The sequence below is a fragment of the Schistosoma mansoni genome (genome assembly GCF_000237925.1).
Source record: "Schistosoma mansoni, WGS project CABG00000000 data, supercontig 0203, strain Puerto Rico, whole genome shotgun sequence".
NCBI classification, from domain to species: domain Eukaryota; kingdom Metazoa; phylum Platyhelminthes; class Trematoda; order Strigeidida; family Schistosomatidae; genus Schistosoma; species Schistosoma mansoni.
Window position 1 is genome coordinate 325904 of NW_017386076.1, and position 17278 is coordinate 343181.

Sequence of the window (17278 nt, forward strand, 5' to 3'; positions counted from 1 at the left end):
GTTCGAGTTCCAGAGTGAACATCAACTTTGAGATGCAAATACATCCAGCTAACGAGTCCCAAATAGGACGAAACGCGTGTCCTGGATTCCACTGCTAGCCATTATCCATCTTTGGTTATAACTATATCAATATTTGTGAATTTGCTAAATTTTGTTTCTTGTATGAAATTTATCAGAATAATAAATTATATTAGATGTATAAAGTAGTGTTCTTCAGAATAATTTATACTGGTCAATCGATCAGTAAATGACAATTGGGTGATCTTTTACATTGTCTTTGAGTAATTGATGAAACGTCTAAGCAAATTTAGTTCATTTAAAAATGAGTTGTACTTTATTTTATGGAAATTTAATATCTACATTTGAATTGTAAAGATATAAAAAATATTGTCCGTTTACAACCATATTACATGTCTGCAGTTATCACATAAATCAGCTCAGTTACCTACGGAGAAAACCACTATACACTAGTGTTTTGAAGTTTGTATTTAAAATGTAATGCTTAAGTTTGAATTTCAAGAATAAAATGTAACTAGTACAGTGATTTGATTGCTCACGCTTTTTTATTAGAGAATCACAAGGCTAAATGATATAGCAGATATCTTCACTTGAAAATCTTATACAGATTTGTTTATCTAGCCCGGCATATTTAGAGAACCTGGATCTGTAACAGAACAATTCGGTTAATCATCCATTATACTAATCTAGGTATTCCAGAGGGAAAAGTTATCACTATCCTCAGTCCATCATATCTTAACCGGTTAATTGAGCATTATTCTTTGGGTATCTTCAAGAATTCAGTTAAAGTGAGTGATGGTTCTTCGTACTTTAATAGATCATTGATTGTCTGTATATCCAATGAATGAAATAAAGTAAGGCGAAACCAGTAATACTATATAAGGAAATAGATCATGTAAATTTAAATTTACTTTCAAAAGCACCTGAATTTCAGAGAACAAATAAGAAGAATCAACACAGAATATATTGGACCACAAATAATTTATTACGCATTTATTGGGAAATGGACTTCATCAAAATCAATCAGTTACATTGAAGTACTATAATTTGATTACTTAACGTACGGTTAACAATATGTATTTCAGGACACCGCAGTTCATTATTAGCCGGTAAATTTGGAATCGAAGGATATACCAGTCGAACACTAACTGAAGAACAAATATATCTGAAGTCCAGAACGAAGTTAGATGTTGTGTATCGCATTAGTACAATGACGAATGTAGGAAAACCTGGAGCTCTTCGTACGAATACACCATAGTAGTACTTTTCATACTAGGAAGAAAAGAGTAAAATAATTGGCTCAGTACTGTTGCAAAACGAAAGACAGGTAGGGACAACCAAATAAATCATGAGACAAACTTACACAGTATCTTGGTAAAATATGAGAAACATACATTAATACTTCATTTGAAAACTCCCATCATTTGCCTTTCATATTCTGTATCATTCTTTAGATTCACAATTCCTTTCTAATTCTGTTTCTATTTTCTTCAAGTCGACCTTTATAGCCTCCTGCTGCCAGGTTTTCCACTTCCGATCGGTGTTACATACTTCTTATGTCTGTCGACATAAGTAGCATACACCATAGTACCACTAACTTTATATTCATCTCAAGGAGACAATAAATAAAATGATAAGAGTCCCGTATGGATCCTTTTCTCAGTTGAAATATCTCAGACATATAAGCTAAATGTGCTGTCAAGCACATTCGACCAAAAAGTTTACAAATATTCTAAGCTTCCAAGTGTTATACTAAGGAATTACTCTCTTCATTTAAACCCATAGCTCAATACAACTGATTATTTCTATGTATATATGTATGTGGTTATAATCATATATTTGGTCTGGTTACAGACTACATTTCTCAGGCAAAACACCCAACTAGGTAACAGTACAGTCTCAATATTCATTTATAAACTCCATTGTAAGAATTTTCTGTCGAATAGTTCAAACACGCACCTTCATCACATTTTCGGTACACAAATAATGCTACAAAATATCAGTACTTTTTATCATGTCTATAAAGTTTTCAATGGAACTAATCGATCACATTTGAAACTCTGCTTAACATAGTTTGAAATAAATACTATGAAAGAATAATAAAGTGATGATAATGGTTTACAGTATTTCATCATTGAACGATCTTCGTACAAATATTTATTTAGTGAACACTGTCGAAAAACAGTTGAAAATATGTAATTTAACGAATATAAAATTTCTTGAGGGTAATGTTTGAGTCCGAAGATAGAAAAATAACTTACATCTTTAAAGCTGCTTAGTTCCTCCATTGTTCCCGATTTGAAGGTCGGATTTTGACGCAAATTGATCAGTCTTTGAACGAGATCGTAAACCGTTTGTTCGCATTGTCTACCAACTACATTCTATGAAGTAAAAGAGACTATTATGTGTGGCAGAAATTATATATTTGCTTTTAGTATTAATTTAGTAGCTGACTCAGTACAATACAGTTCAAAAGTAATGGTTTTCAATTGAAAGTAACTGATCAACACAAAATAATTAAATAATTTGAACTCTCTCTCAAAACTTATTTCACATCATTTAAGATATTTGCATTTCAAAATGGAATGAAATTACGTTTTCCAGATTGATCAAAGAAATTATTTCCAGGTTGAATCAGTTTCAAAATGTTTGAGAGTTCCAAAAATACTCCTCGGAAAAGTCAATAAGAGGCCAGAAAATGTTTGGAAACATTTCATCCAGTCAGGATTGAATAGAGTTACTTGAAAACATCTAGAAGGAAAACAGATCACTTGCCACTGTTTTGCTTGGGTGATTACCTCCTTACTGCTATATTTAGTATGCTACTTGAGCCTTCTCAACGATCAAAGTCACAATAAATAGTGTAAATATGCACAATTTGTTGTACACATCTCAGCCTTAGAGTAAAGCTTTATTTTGTACTTTCCTCCTTTTATTTTGTGTTCAAGTTACCGTGTACACTAATTCTGGGGTTAATAGGAGCGACTAGGAAACAGGATAATAATAAATAATCATAAATTACTTAAATTATCAGTTTATGCAAGTCTAACTGGACGGTTTGGCGATTTACTTACGTATATCATAAAGTGCAACTCATAAAAAGTTGGAACATAGACCGTAATCATTCGTTTTTTGTTTATAAGTAGAAATCTTCTTTCATATGGTTTACTAGATTTCTCTCAACGATGAACTTGGATATGAGATAGCCCACTGTTGAGTTGCTTTCCTTTTGACACATAACAATAGCTATTTCACTGGTAATATGACACCTTTACAAAGTGTAATCACAAAATCTGGGGTAATGAACAGATGACAATCTGAAAGTAGTCACAACCAAACTTTCTGTATTCGTACTTTTCAAATTAAGATATCAATAAATATAACCAATATCATCGTCTAAATCAGTCAGTAATTCATTATGGACTTATCAAATAAACAGTTAAGAAAACTAATCAAAAAATGTGTAAATGCATAAAGGTTTATTGTATACTTACCTCTACAACCTCACTTTTAATATTTTTTTTCACGTAATCTTTGAAGCTGGAATCGTTTATTGCTCCTGAAAATCTCTGTCCACTTGTATCCCATGGCATTGGTTGGTGAGATAGTATTGAACCATAATCGAGTAGATCCTCATTATGGTAGCTTTTTCCTTGTGGATACAACTTTTCTGGTCGACGTCCTCTATTTAAACTAGCCATACCAAGCTCAGCTCCATAATAAATTATAGGTATTCCTGTAGAGTCAACAGAAAGTAGGACAGAATGTAATTTATACTAATTAATGAAGACAGTGTTTATTTCAATATGAAGTTTTTTAATCCATTCGTTATGATTTACACAATGAATACTCCATTCCGTCAAGTGAGCTGAATCAATGGAGTTAAGACAAACTTCAAAACTCAAAGATAATCATTATGGTTTCTGTCACCACAATCCAAACTAAAAATATAAAATATTTAAGCATGGTTTTAGTTCATACAAAAGTGTTACAGATGCTTCTTATGATATTTCGTCAGGATTTTGATACTCTTCAGTATTACTTGGAGTACTAGTCGGTCGGTATCGATGATTCTTGAGATTTATTAAAGTGTTGTCCGTTAATATCTTAGTTGTTTCAAATTCCGTTTTCGTTTCACTTTTCCTGAAATATTAACTTTTCGAAATCTATTACTGGAAGGAAAGAATGCTAAGCTAGTCTTTGAAATTTAAATAAACATTCATTGTAGAAGAATTCAAAGGTCATTGTAAGAGAGTTTGAAACAACACTTTTTTTCTTACACAACTGATCTATTAACTGAATATGAAATATTATTCTACTAATGAAAGATAGGTTTTCCATTTTTTAACAAAAATGAATAATAAAATGGTAAATGTAAATCATAAGTTAAGGAACTCTGTTTAACTCATGTCGAAAAGGATGAGGTCTTAAGGCTGGTTAACGAGTTGATTTAAAAGAAATCTCGACAGAAGTTTTACTGTCTCTTCATTTTTATAAGTTTGAGTATTCTAAAATGAGTTTTGATAATCACACAATGTGGGTTTTAAATATGAGTAATGTTATGCATTTTCTTCAATTAACTTAACAACTCTAAAGTGAGAGTGAATTTCACAAATTGTAGTCCCCGAACTGTAGACCCATTTTCAAAGTGAACTAAAGCCTCTTCAAATAATATCACTGTAAAATACGGATGGAATCTTATTTTTTGAAATACGTTATTTCCCAGCATGTAATATATATCTGTTTCTTTGTTCTAATAAATATGTAGGTGAACTGTATTTTATTGTCAGGGATCGAAACAGCTGTCTTTTAACAACAGACATTATATAAACTTCTATACTAGAACCCTATTCATACCAGTTAGCCTGGTATTCAGATATTCGTCCCGAAGAAAAGCGTTGATGTATAACCTGGGAATATTCCTGGAGAGAAACGAATTTCTGAGTAATGTGATAAGGAGTGGGCACTTTTGTAATCGGAACTTACCTGGTAATAATAATGAGGCAGCTAGGGACAGCACGTCTTTTCTGGAGGGGAAGCTTGAAGTGGATACAGTTAACCCTAACTTCTGCTTATAAGCATCTTGGTAACTGTGATACTTGCATGTTAGGTTCTTCGTTGTAGGAAAGTTTTCTTTACAACCCCTGTTTGGTAAAAATTCACGGATGATTATCACATCTGCTACTTCTCGAAAGATCAACATTGGATCAGGTCTGCCGGTCAAATCACACCACGTATCTCCTGCGTTTACACCCAGTAATCTATGGAAGATATGTTGAATGAAACAATATCGTTATGATAAATGTTATCTAAAATTAAACGGGCTATCGCGCGTGATTTACAGCGTAAAGACTGACATTCCTTGTTTACGAAATAAGTATTTTGGTTTTTCAGTACATTTCTCAAGCACATGAAGAATTATTTAAATTTCAGTTCGGTGGTTCTGTTTTTATCCAAGTTGAACCATAATTCCTTCTTTGTTAGTCCTCTCAATATGATGAAACATGTATGTTGAAAACCGTTAGCGTGAAAAGAAAACCGTTACAACAATAAGGATAAAAAACTCACACTTTTTTTCCGCTGGTCTTCATCCACTTATCGATTTCTTGTCTGACTTTTCGATGAACTCACAACTTCCCATATGTATATGTTTCTTCTGCTTGAGGACAGGAAAATACCTGGTAATATGGAGAAAACAGAGTTAAGGGAATGAATATTACCAATACGAGCTTAAGAGATCTACCTTCTTTTGTGTTTCTTGTCGCTCCTCTTGTTCAACAAAATATGCAGCGTTGTCTAGCAGAATTCCGTCAATTCCCTCTCTCATCCAATAATGAACAACATCCTAGAGATAAAATGATTGTTATAAATGTAATAATTAAAACCTACAAATATGGCATTCTGAGTGTTAATATCAGTCAAATCAAGGTCTACACTCGGTGATCCGAATACCGAATAATACTTCTGAGCATAGATATCTACACTGGGTGATTTTCCATATCTTGATATCTTCGTGCAAATAAAGTGCAATAAGAAAATCAAACCAAAACAAAAATGTTACTTTATTCTTTAAACTATTGTCGAATAATTTTGGTTTGATACGGTCTTCTTTGATCCACTTATGATCGATAGATACTGAATTGAAATCGAAAGTCAAAACAACCTTCAAATCCTTCTCATGAAATCGTCTTAGGAGATGACGAAAATCGTTTATTGTACCAACTGCCTCATCTAACTCCTCATAATCCTCTACCAATCCGATCATATTATGTGGATTACTATAGAATCCTTTTGTGATAGGGCCCAAAATCACAAATCCCGAACCAATCACACCTTTTATATAATTCACTTCAGATAAAAAACCTATTGAGGGAAGTAGAAAGACTGATAAGAATGGCGCTTTAGTTCTGATTACCATTTAGATCGCCAACTAAATCCCCATTGGAATCTTTGAAAGCAAATACATCTACCCAGTAGCCAACTTCAGAGTTCCAGAACGGTAATTTCGATATAGGTGTGGATTTCCTCCAACCAGTTATGTAAAGAGTCAACCAAACCAATAGGCCAAGGCATAATAAAGATACGACAGTAGATAATACAATCACAATGTATTTCCATGTTGAATGAGTTTCATCTAAATTCGTTAGTTCTGAACAACTCTCCACCTGAGATATCTTCTCAAATGACGTTGATGTGTCACTTATTGATTGATTATTTTCATCTTCCGAATCTGGTTCAACCGGTACGCGTTTGCGTATTTCTTCCAACAGCCTTTCTCTTGGGGACTTAAAATTATTTTTAAAATTCTTCATTTTCTTGACTCAATTCTGTAGTTTATTTACAATTTGCTGCATGAGCTATTACTACAGTAAATATTATTTGTTACTTCTTACTCCTGGCATTTCTTGTCTGATTCTGTACAAATATATACAACTATCATCGTGAAAAAATGCTGTAAATATGTTGAAAATAGTGAAACTGTGCCAAACAACCCAATTGACTACTTGTTTTATTGAACATCTCTCTCTAGTAATTGGGTCGTCAAGGTATGTAAGAACTAAACTAGTGAAGTAAATCAACTTATTAGTGAAAATGAAGTAGATATGATTAATTAGACTACATTGTTTTGAAAATGCAGAGTTATTTTCATTAAAACAATAAATATTTTTGTCAGCTTTAATTAAGCAAGACTACCTTTGTACCAATCAGACTATTTTAACAGACAAATTCTACCGATTTGTTTATAGATCGTGTTCTATATCGTATCACTTTGTCAACATAGTAATTTCTTATCAATGTGTATCGAACGATTATTTCTGGTTACACTGTGGTTATATTTTTTCTATATGAATCAAGTTTTGTTTCTCATAAGATGATTACGTGATCATAACAATCTTTATCCAAAGATGTTTATTAGGAAACGTAGAAAGTAATTAGGAAGTAGAAATTGTTCTTTCACTGTAGATTAACAGGTAAAACTCATTTAAAGACAAAGAATATTTAGAGCAAATATTGTTCTCAATAAATTCTTCAGGTTCATGAATAATGGATCATAATAGACATTATACTACGAGATACATAAAGAACCTTTGGTTGAAGTATTCAATACCACAATTTGAAACTAATGAGTCTCATATCGATCGATTCCTAAATATTTCCAGAATAAATAGTTAATAAAAGTGAAGGCTAAAATAAGTTAGGTTAGAAGTAAGTATGTCTGAAGGTTCTAGTTAGTAGATTAGATTAATATAAAATAATAAACATTGGAAGAGATGTGTCTCGATTATTTTGAAAACAATAATATGATGTGGAATAAAGAAACAAATATCCCATTAAAAATGTCATAGGAAGAGGTAGATCAATGACTAACATATAAAAGAGTTGATGATAATAGATTATATTGTTTAGTCAGCTATACCAATTAGATTATGAATATGATAGCTAATAAGTGTACATGGTGAATTGTGTTGTATTTGCATTAGAGCCATGGAAGTTTGAAAAGATTTTTTGACATCACGACAGGACTTTTTTTGAAAATCACATTATGTGTTGAGCAGTTTCAGAGTATAAAATATTAAGTAGGTCAAAATTATCCTCTTGGATATATGGTGTGGCACAATATTTGATGATGGAAAGAATGTAAAAATACTTGTGCGGTGGAAAGTGTATATATATATATATATATATATATATATATATATATATATATATATATATATAAAGTGCCCTCACCAAAAATAAGCTCATAAAACACAGGTTCTGTAGTGAGTAGATGTATTCAGAACATATGATGTAGTTTAGTTGAACTGAAAAACTTGACGATTGAGTAGTGAAGCAGCACTGATCAGTCTATCGCTTAGCCTAAGTAACATGTCTTATTTAACGAAGTAATTTCACTAAATTAAAATTAGAAATTATAACCAGTGCTAAAATATATACATGAAATCAGTGATAAAAACAAAACTGGTTTATTCAGATCCAAATACAAATACTCAAATTAGTCCAAGAATTGACTGACCTGGCTTGGTAGATCTAACCACAACTAGTAATTGGTTGGTCCCAATGAAATGGGATAAATTTGACATATCTATGTAAGAAGTCTGAACCGTCCTAACTTATTCAATCATCTGACTCGTTCACTTACATTCTGATTCTGGTCGTTAATTAAATTTGGTAAGGCTATAGTAAATTGGATCAATGGGTGCCTCAGTGCTTTCCTCTTTTCGAAGCATGTATTATGAATGAATTGTGCTTTAAGAAGAAATGTTGATGTCGATGTAAAATGACTCCATACAACCTAAAATTACAATTATTAATATAATTATTAAAAAATATTTGATATGCTTTATTTGGTGAGGTTTAGATGAGTGTTGAAACCAACCAAATCAGAATAACATAAAGAAAAAGATACGAAGAGTATAAATGAATATAGTTAAGATCGATATGTACTTATATACTTGAAAGTAGTACGGCTGTGTAGAATAGGTGTTATAGTTCCCAGTATTCATAATCAAGATGAAAGAGGTTGTGAAAGAGTAATGAAATTAATAAGTGACTGGATACATACTTAACATGATAAAATAATAAATATGTGAACATCAATAAGATTATGTAACTATCAGAAGACGTAAACAGAGGAAGAGGGTTGGGAAAAGAATTAATAAAGATAATCTGGTAAAAATCCAGTTACAAAGACAAAGAAAGGCTAGTCACCCATACCATCTGTACATATAAGTCAGGTTGGAAACGTTTAGTCATGATTGCTTTTGAAAAACGAAGTTGGTGCTCTTTGTCTGTCAATTATTTTGAATACATTACTGGATTCACATCACTTTCACTAACCAAAAGGGTATCCATTAGAAAGGATGCGAGCAAAAACGTGTATGAGAAAAGTGTGGTTATAACGGTAGCGGCCATCAAAAGGACGACTACCAAAAGGGTGTGTATTAATAAGAGTGAGCATTGTAAGGGCAGATGACATTTTTAAACGTAGGATATCTGTTTAACTTACTCTCTGTCCCTCTGACTCTACGATTAATCGGAAACGTAGTTGCATGAATGTCTAATACAAATACTATAACTGTTCGAATTTGATAATGATTTGTTATTCTTGTCACCTAAGTCACATTATCTCGTACGTCCATTTCGAATAGCTAGGGGATAGCTTATTTAGAGGGATGTTTCAGGTGCTTGAGAAACGTTTGCTGAATTTTAATATGGATGAGTTTCAATATATATTTCTTTTAAAATTACAAAGGTCATATTCGGTATTTTTTATTACATGCATTCCCGAAAACATTATCTTTTATCTTTACGGAGAAACTAAATGAACTTCCACTCTGTAGGTTATCGACATCCGTGATAATTAGAGCTAAATGACTGGGTTTGTTTAATATTAGGTAGATGAACAGATGGAACTTATTAGACGGGCCTGATGTAATTATTATTAAGTGTTTCTACAGGTTAGACTATAGTCTTTTCCAATTAAAACCATACTCAGATTTAAGTTTGATAGGCAGAAACGTTGACATAGTTTTTAAAGTTAGTCAGCTTAATTCACAAATTCGTCCATATTGTAGCAGTATCTTATTGATGATTTCTCTGCTAAGGCGTTAGCAATTCATCATTTTAAACTTCATATGTGTATGAAAAAGCATTGCGTGGAAGCTATCCTCATATTATGACTCTAACACCTTATTTTTCATGCATAGTCTATTTGTTTTTGATACTTCATTCTAATGTTTTTAATGTTTAACCATTTGTTATTACCACCCTCATGCTTTTAATTTATTCATTATCTTTCTCATACTCGTTAAATAAATGATAATAATCCTTACACTCGAGTTTATTTTATTATTTTTCTTTTCGATTGTTATACAACCGTATTTTGATCCTTGAAATTATGGTTTACTCTTCATATTTTTCAACGGACTACGAGAGGTGACAAAAGTAAGTATGTAAAAGGCATAAGCATTTGAAATTTGAACTCTGACTCTTAGAGTTGATATCTCCTCAGTTTAAAAGGGCGATTTATTAATACAATAAGATATTCCCAACAATTTGTTAACTGACTAAATATAATAAATAAAAAGAGCATCTTAAAGGGGTGACATCAGTTCAATATAGGTGTAAATGGTAATTATATTATAAAAATTTCGTAACATAGTTTAACATGGTCAGATAAATAAATTCAAACTATGTGCTACTCCATGAAAACAGTCTATTGTCTATCTGTTTCCGTAATCCTGTAAGACTAGTTTGATACGTACTGCTACCTCCTTATATACATTTTTAGGTGATGCCATTGGATTCCTGCAACAAACTGTTCGATTTTCAATACGTTTAGATTCTCTTCTTTTTTTGGAGCATTACTAAATTTCCATATGCTTGGATAAGCTGAGCCATTAGTTTGGATAAAGAAGATTTGTAGCTCAGTTGGATGAGTTTGATGGAGTTTTGTTCTCTGAGTTGGATGGTGAATTGGACGATGAAAGCTCCACGACCTAACCATCCAGATCAAAAAACAAAACTCAATCAAAATTTGGATAAAGCCTCTTTGCCAACCATTCACAGAAAGATTGTGGACATTTTATAAGGTAATTTGAAAAACTGGTTTACTGTGACCACCATGTTATCCTGATCTTCGAAATAGTTTGTTAACTCTTTGATTTCCTCTTCAGTCTCTATGTAGAATATCAACTCCATTAGACTACCAAATGCAGCTATGATATCGGCGACTGGTACGAAAGCCGACGCTTTCGAATGATGAATCCGCAAAGTAGAATTTTCGTCTATCCTATGAGGTTGTTGAGGGTTCGTTGATTGTTGAAGTCTCCGCAGTCAGTCATGATAACTGATGCATTTAAGGCTTGATGCAGTCCATTTAATTTGTTAGATATGTGAACATCTGAATTCCTACTTTTGTCATTCAAAGGAATGTAAAGCAATGGAAATACCGTATCGAATTTCATACCATGAATTGTGTAGAGCTGTTTAACTAAAGGTGGGGAGATCTCGAATTTCTCATCAGCATATCACTGAGGACACTACAAAACAATTTAAAATCCCTAGATATAAAAAATATTGAAAAGTTTTCCACTTGGTTCACTGTCATGAAGCAGGAAATTCTCTCTCCCCATAGTTATTTCATTTTCAGAGGGTGGCTTTAATACATTCAGGGGACTAGGACTTGGTAAGAACGCCTTATTGTTATATCACACTCACCGAGTGATCTGTTTCATTAGGTTGACGGCTGGAAATTCAGTTGATACTGCATACGATAAATCGGTTGACACTGTATCCACTGTTTAATGAGCAGCTTCTGTTAAGAAAGCTGCTAGGTCTTTTATTCCGTTCGCTGCTTTTACTGCATCTACTTAAGCTTTGTCTGGAACAAGATAGTATACCGTTGGCTATTGTGTGATATGACAGCGCGACCTACCTTCGAAGTACAATATTACATATACTTTTAAATACTCTTGTTGTTTATTACTTTCTAGTAATAAACTCAAAAATATCATTTTTTTTAGTCATGAAACGTTACAAATACACTCTGGAGTACCACAAAAATATAGTTATTTTATTATTATTAACCTTCTATCTAGTGCACAATTTATCTGAAACTATCGTGTCCAGCTTTAGTATTTATACCTACTTGATTAATTTTTCTTTTTTAAAGATTCAACCATTCACTACTGAAACATCCACGCCCTTATTACTCTTTACATATTCCAACTGCATTCTACTAAGATGTAAAACATGCAGCATAGGATGTGGCAGCGAAATTCTACGCAAGCCATTATCGTGATGCTGCTGGGTAATGGGGATAACCTTGTTAGGTAACTTGGGCGGTCGGCTGAGATCGAACTGATCTACTACTCTTTCATAACACAGATTCTCGAAGACCCTACTTTGAGGCCCCAAAAATCTATTAGGAATGACGTTTGTGAAGGATACTCTACAGGCTCGACCGAAAAGAGCCAGAAAGACAGTTTGCCTGTGTCAGAAAGAGAGGCCTGACCACAAAAAAAGAAAAACAGGTATTTAAAACAAAAGAGGGGTAGCTAATGCAATTGAAGGGAGCGGTGACCATCAACCATCCGACGAGGCGAGTGTATATATATATATATATTAACTTTATAATGATAATCATTATGTCCGTGACCAGTGGAGTTCAGTCCTGTCGGGTGTAAGGGTATTACCCATTGAAGATATCGTGGACTGCTTGAAGTTGGACATTAACACCGTTGGATCGCGGCCCAGTTGTCTTTTGGTTAGGAGTTCGTCTGCAAGACCGAAAGCCATTGGTTCGAGTTACGCATGTGAGATCGCGAATAGGCAGTGGTGAGTGGTCTCATACTAGAACGAAATCGACGTCTCAGTGAAGTTATAATTATTGTCATTGTGGTCAAATGCAAGTAAAATTTCAAATTAAATCAAGAAAATGACTGATTTAGTGGCATATATGGAAGATAACTATCAATAATAATGAATATTAACAGAAATGCATGAACGATGATCAATTAGACAAAGAGATGTTGTTAGGTCTATAAAATAAAACAACTCTTCGAATAAAATGGTTATCACAGAATCAAAGAAAGGTAATGGCTAACAAATCGAGTTTATCAGTGGCGGCACATCAACTAAAGAATTAAAATGATGGTAAAAGCTTAAACATAGCGGAATTTAAACAGAAACTTTTTATAATTGTGTTATCACCTGTTGTATCATTTGCATGTTCGTTTGATTGCATTGGAGAAAATAATGTACAGCAGATGACATTTGTAAGTAACTATAGGAATAGAGCAACATCACACTTCGTTCAATTTTCCTATATTAACTTATTTGGATAAAGATATCAATGTAAAAAAAGTCATTAAACATGGAAATCCATTATCAGCATCAGCCAGTGTAGACATGAATTTAAATGATTTTGACACTTGATGATATCGATAATAAGTTGATCAAATTCTTTTGGACAACTTTTCATTTTACACGAAAGAGGAAGTAGTAGTCAAGGTAGATAGATCTATTAATATATATCTTTGAATATCTGCAATATCATTGATCTTTTTATGTACTAACTGGAAATCATGAAGTATGAATAATCATTCAGAAATTTAAATTTAAATGTATTTATTATGATAGGGTAGTCTGTTCAAAGTAGACCATAAAAATTCATAAGGATGAAATAAACATTTATTTAAAATTATTTTTTCAGTTAACAAATACACATATACTTACTTACTTACGCCTGTTACCCCCAATGGAGTATAGGCCGCCGACCAGCATTCTCCAACCCACTCTATCCTGGGCCTTCCTTTCTAGTTCTATCCAATTTTTCTTCATTTTTCTCATGTCTGTCTCCATTTCTCAGTGTAATGTGTTCTTGGGTCTTTCTCTTTTCCTCTGGCCTTCAAGATTCCATGTGACGGCTTGTCTTGTGACGCAGTCGGATGATTTAAATACACGTATACCTAAATTAAAATGCTTTAATAATGAGTTTTTAGAATAAAGTAATATGATAGAATGTATTATTGATGTTTTGTTAGACCTATTTCACTGATCAATTTGTTTTGGTAATGTATGTTACACTTTGTAACTTAACACCATCATTGATTGTTTAAATCATTAGATAATTTTAATGGGATTTCATTTGTTAAGAATGTAAATTGTAAGTTTTATCTAGAAATGTTAATTGAATCAATCCAAATTTATTTATGTTCTATTGAATTTTAAGATTTATCAATTCACAACATTTTAGAGCTTCTTTTATGGTGAAATCTAGGAATATGTTAATCAACTAGTAATGAATCTGATTATTATTTTGTATTACGATAGTTTACTGTTCATTTTTGTGTCGGGCTTGTCAATTAATATTGTAATTTTTAAAGACATTGTTATAACGCTCAGTTTTCCTCGTCTACGGGAATGAGATGATAATTTACCTTAGACAAATATCTACACTGGATACTCTTCTAGTGTCTATGCTACAGGACTTCAACACAACTCAGATCAAGAACATGTGACTAGCCTGACTAGAACATAAGTATATTTCCACACTAAAAATTGACAACAATCACAATAATGATAAAGGTAGGAGAATATATAATTCATCTAACACCTGTCAGACTATCTACTAATCTGACTAAGCAAAAAACCAAACATTATTCTTCTCGCTCATACATCAGACATAGAAATCACAAATCAATGTAGTATTCTCTTTATATTGTTTTCTTAATAAGCGATCATTATACAAGCAATGTATTCTTCTTCTTAGGTCTTTCAATCAAATCGTAGCTGAAAGTGTGGCTACGTACTTTCTTTCGTTGTTGACTGAATTAATGACAAAATTATTTTGATTTTGTTTTATTCATAATTCATTCAAATTCCAAATTTTAATTTAATCATCGGTCACTAATGACAACATTATAATTATGTCATGTATGATCAAGTTATTTTTCGAATAGTTAATTATATTAATGTACAAGTAACAGATATGATAACTGAAAAACAATGAATTCATAAAATTCTTGGAATGATATATTCACTATTTTATTTGATAAATTAATAACGTTCAGTCTTCTTTATGATTATATTGTTGATCTTTGGCGGCCTACTTGAACATCCGGACTACTGTTCCTGCCATCTACATATTTCAACAAGTTATCTAATTTTGTTTGTTTTAGTACATCATTATGATTATTAATCGCATAACTTATTCAGGTACGTTTCTGAAAAGTGTACAACCTTACGTTGTATAAGTTACAAAATGTAAGGACGGCTCGTCGGTAAACTCTAGGAAGCCTTAAGAAGCCGAGAAAGAGCTGCAGACTTTCCATCCAATCACTGCTAGGGGAATATTCTAGAATGTCGACGCGTAGCTTCCCCATTGGATGGATAAGAATGACCCCTATGTGCCTATTGGTTGACCGAAATGATGATTTACATTCAGCTAATAACTATAAATACATGAGATTTCTGTGCTATATTTTGACACTGTTTTGGGGAATAAAAGTTCCTACTTACTAGTCTTCTGTCTTCTATCTTGCGACGTTGCAGGTTCTATCGTTCAAGTAGTCTAGTAGTACGCGGCATAGTAAGAACCAAAGCTCTGGCGACGGGGTTAAGTTATCAAGATGTCTATTACCTTTGATCAATTCGAAGCTTTTCTACAGCGTCATGAAAAACGTTTCGAACAGTTCCAGATTCGCATACTTGAAACACTAACCCAGCAAATGAACCTCAACAAGAATGGACTCACAGATGGTTCTGCTAAATCACATGCCGATTATATCATTGATTCCATTCATGAATTTCATTTTGATGGTTTAGCTGGTGTAACATTCAAATCCTGGTACAAGAAATATGAAGATGTATTTAATGTTGACCTAGAAACGTTTGATGATGCCGCCAAGGTCAGAGTACTACTACGAAAGCTGGGGACCATTGAACATGAACGACACACTAATTAAATTCTTACCAAGAACCCAAGAGACCTTTCATTCGAAGAAACAGTTAAACTTTTGTCGCAAATTTTCGGTGAACAGTCTTCCTTATTCAATATTCGGTATCAGTGCCTGAAGATAGTAAAAGCTGCAACGATGGTTGGGTGCAACATGCCAGCATAGTAAATCGTGAATGTGAGCGTTTTAAACTATCAGCAATGACAGAAGATCAATTCAAATGTCATGTTTTTGTATGCAGCTTACAGTCTCCAGAAGATGCCGACATCTTGCGACGTTGCGGGTTCTATCGTTCAAGTAGTCTAGTAGTACGCGGCATAGTAAGAACCAAAGCTCTAGATATAACACAAAAGGCCTAATCAGAGATATCGTTGTTGCTGGCAATATGCAGAGAAAATAATGTACATTATTTCGATGTCGATTTTATAAACTGCTAATTTCTAACTGGCGACCACTCAAGATTTATCGTCAGGATCGACCGAGAAGTAAGAAACGGAAACTTGCTGAAATACTTTGTTCTGAGGATTCCATATTGTACCAAACATATAATATTGAATATAGCTAATAATATTAATAAAAATTTCATCAAAACTTTATGATGAAGAGATTTCGTTGGACATTTAGTTACTAATATGCATTGAGCTAAAATAAAAGTGGCAATTTATGATGCATGAAAATTGTTATTTAATCATGTAAAACCTATGTAAACTTGCAGGTCTCAAAACCTGGAAGCACTGGAAGGCCGTTTTCCATGGTGGTCTAGCTTCAATTGACTCATGATCTCAACTATATAAAAAATTACTAAAATCTCCACAAAACCCCCTTCTGTTAACATTTCTACTCTATTCTGTTACTTTATTATTATTATTATTTTAGTTTCTACACTCATAGTTTTTTCTTCCTTATGATGATTTTAACCAGATCTGTTTGAAATAAAGTCACATCATGATATTTTACCGTAAAGTTCTGTTTTGGAACTTTAGTCTTTTATACTTCTCAAACATCTGGGTGAATTTAGCAAGTTACTTTTTCTAAATGATATGAACTGCACCTCATGAATTTCATTCATTTTACACATAAATACCAATAAATTAACGTTCTTATCTTTTAAAACGGTTCATGTAAATAGAAGTATATGGTTTTTGAAGATCCACTTAATTGTAATGGTTTTGAAGCATAATTATTATTTTCAACTCTTGAGATACAGCAATACTTATTTAAATGTTTACCTCATAGGTTTTCTAAGAAGCAAAGTTTATTATGGTTTGAAATTTGGAAATAACTTGACGCATTAC

The 17278-nt window shown here is 32.7% G+C and overlaps 1 protein-coding gene across 1 annotated transcript; it reads right to left on the reverse strand.

The window, feature by feature from the left end:
- Window positions 1-1041: 1041 nt before the first annotated feature.
- Window positions 1042-6830, reverse strand: Smp_156550 (alpha-amylase, putative; the record flags this gene model as incomplete). The annotated part of the gene is made up of 8 exons (XM_018793453.1): window positions 1042-1290; window positions 2280-2399; window positions 3513-3754; window positions 5005-5279; window positions 5757-5863; window positions 5908-6027; window positions 6080-6381; window positions 6434-6830. The coding sequence occupies 8 exons, from the start codon at window positions 6828-6830 to the stop codon at window positions 1042-1044; spliced, it is 1812 nt and encodes a 603-aa protein (XP_018647154.1).
- Window positions 6831-17278: the final 10448 nt, after the last annotated feature.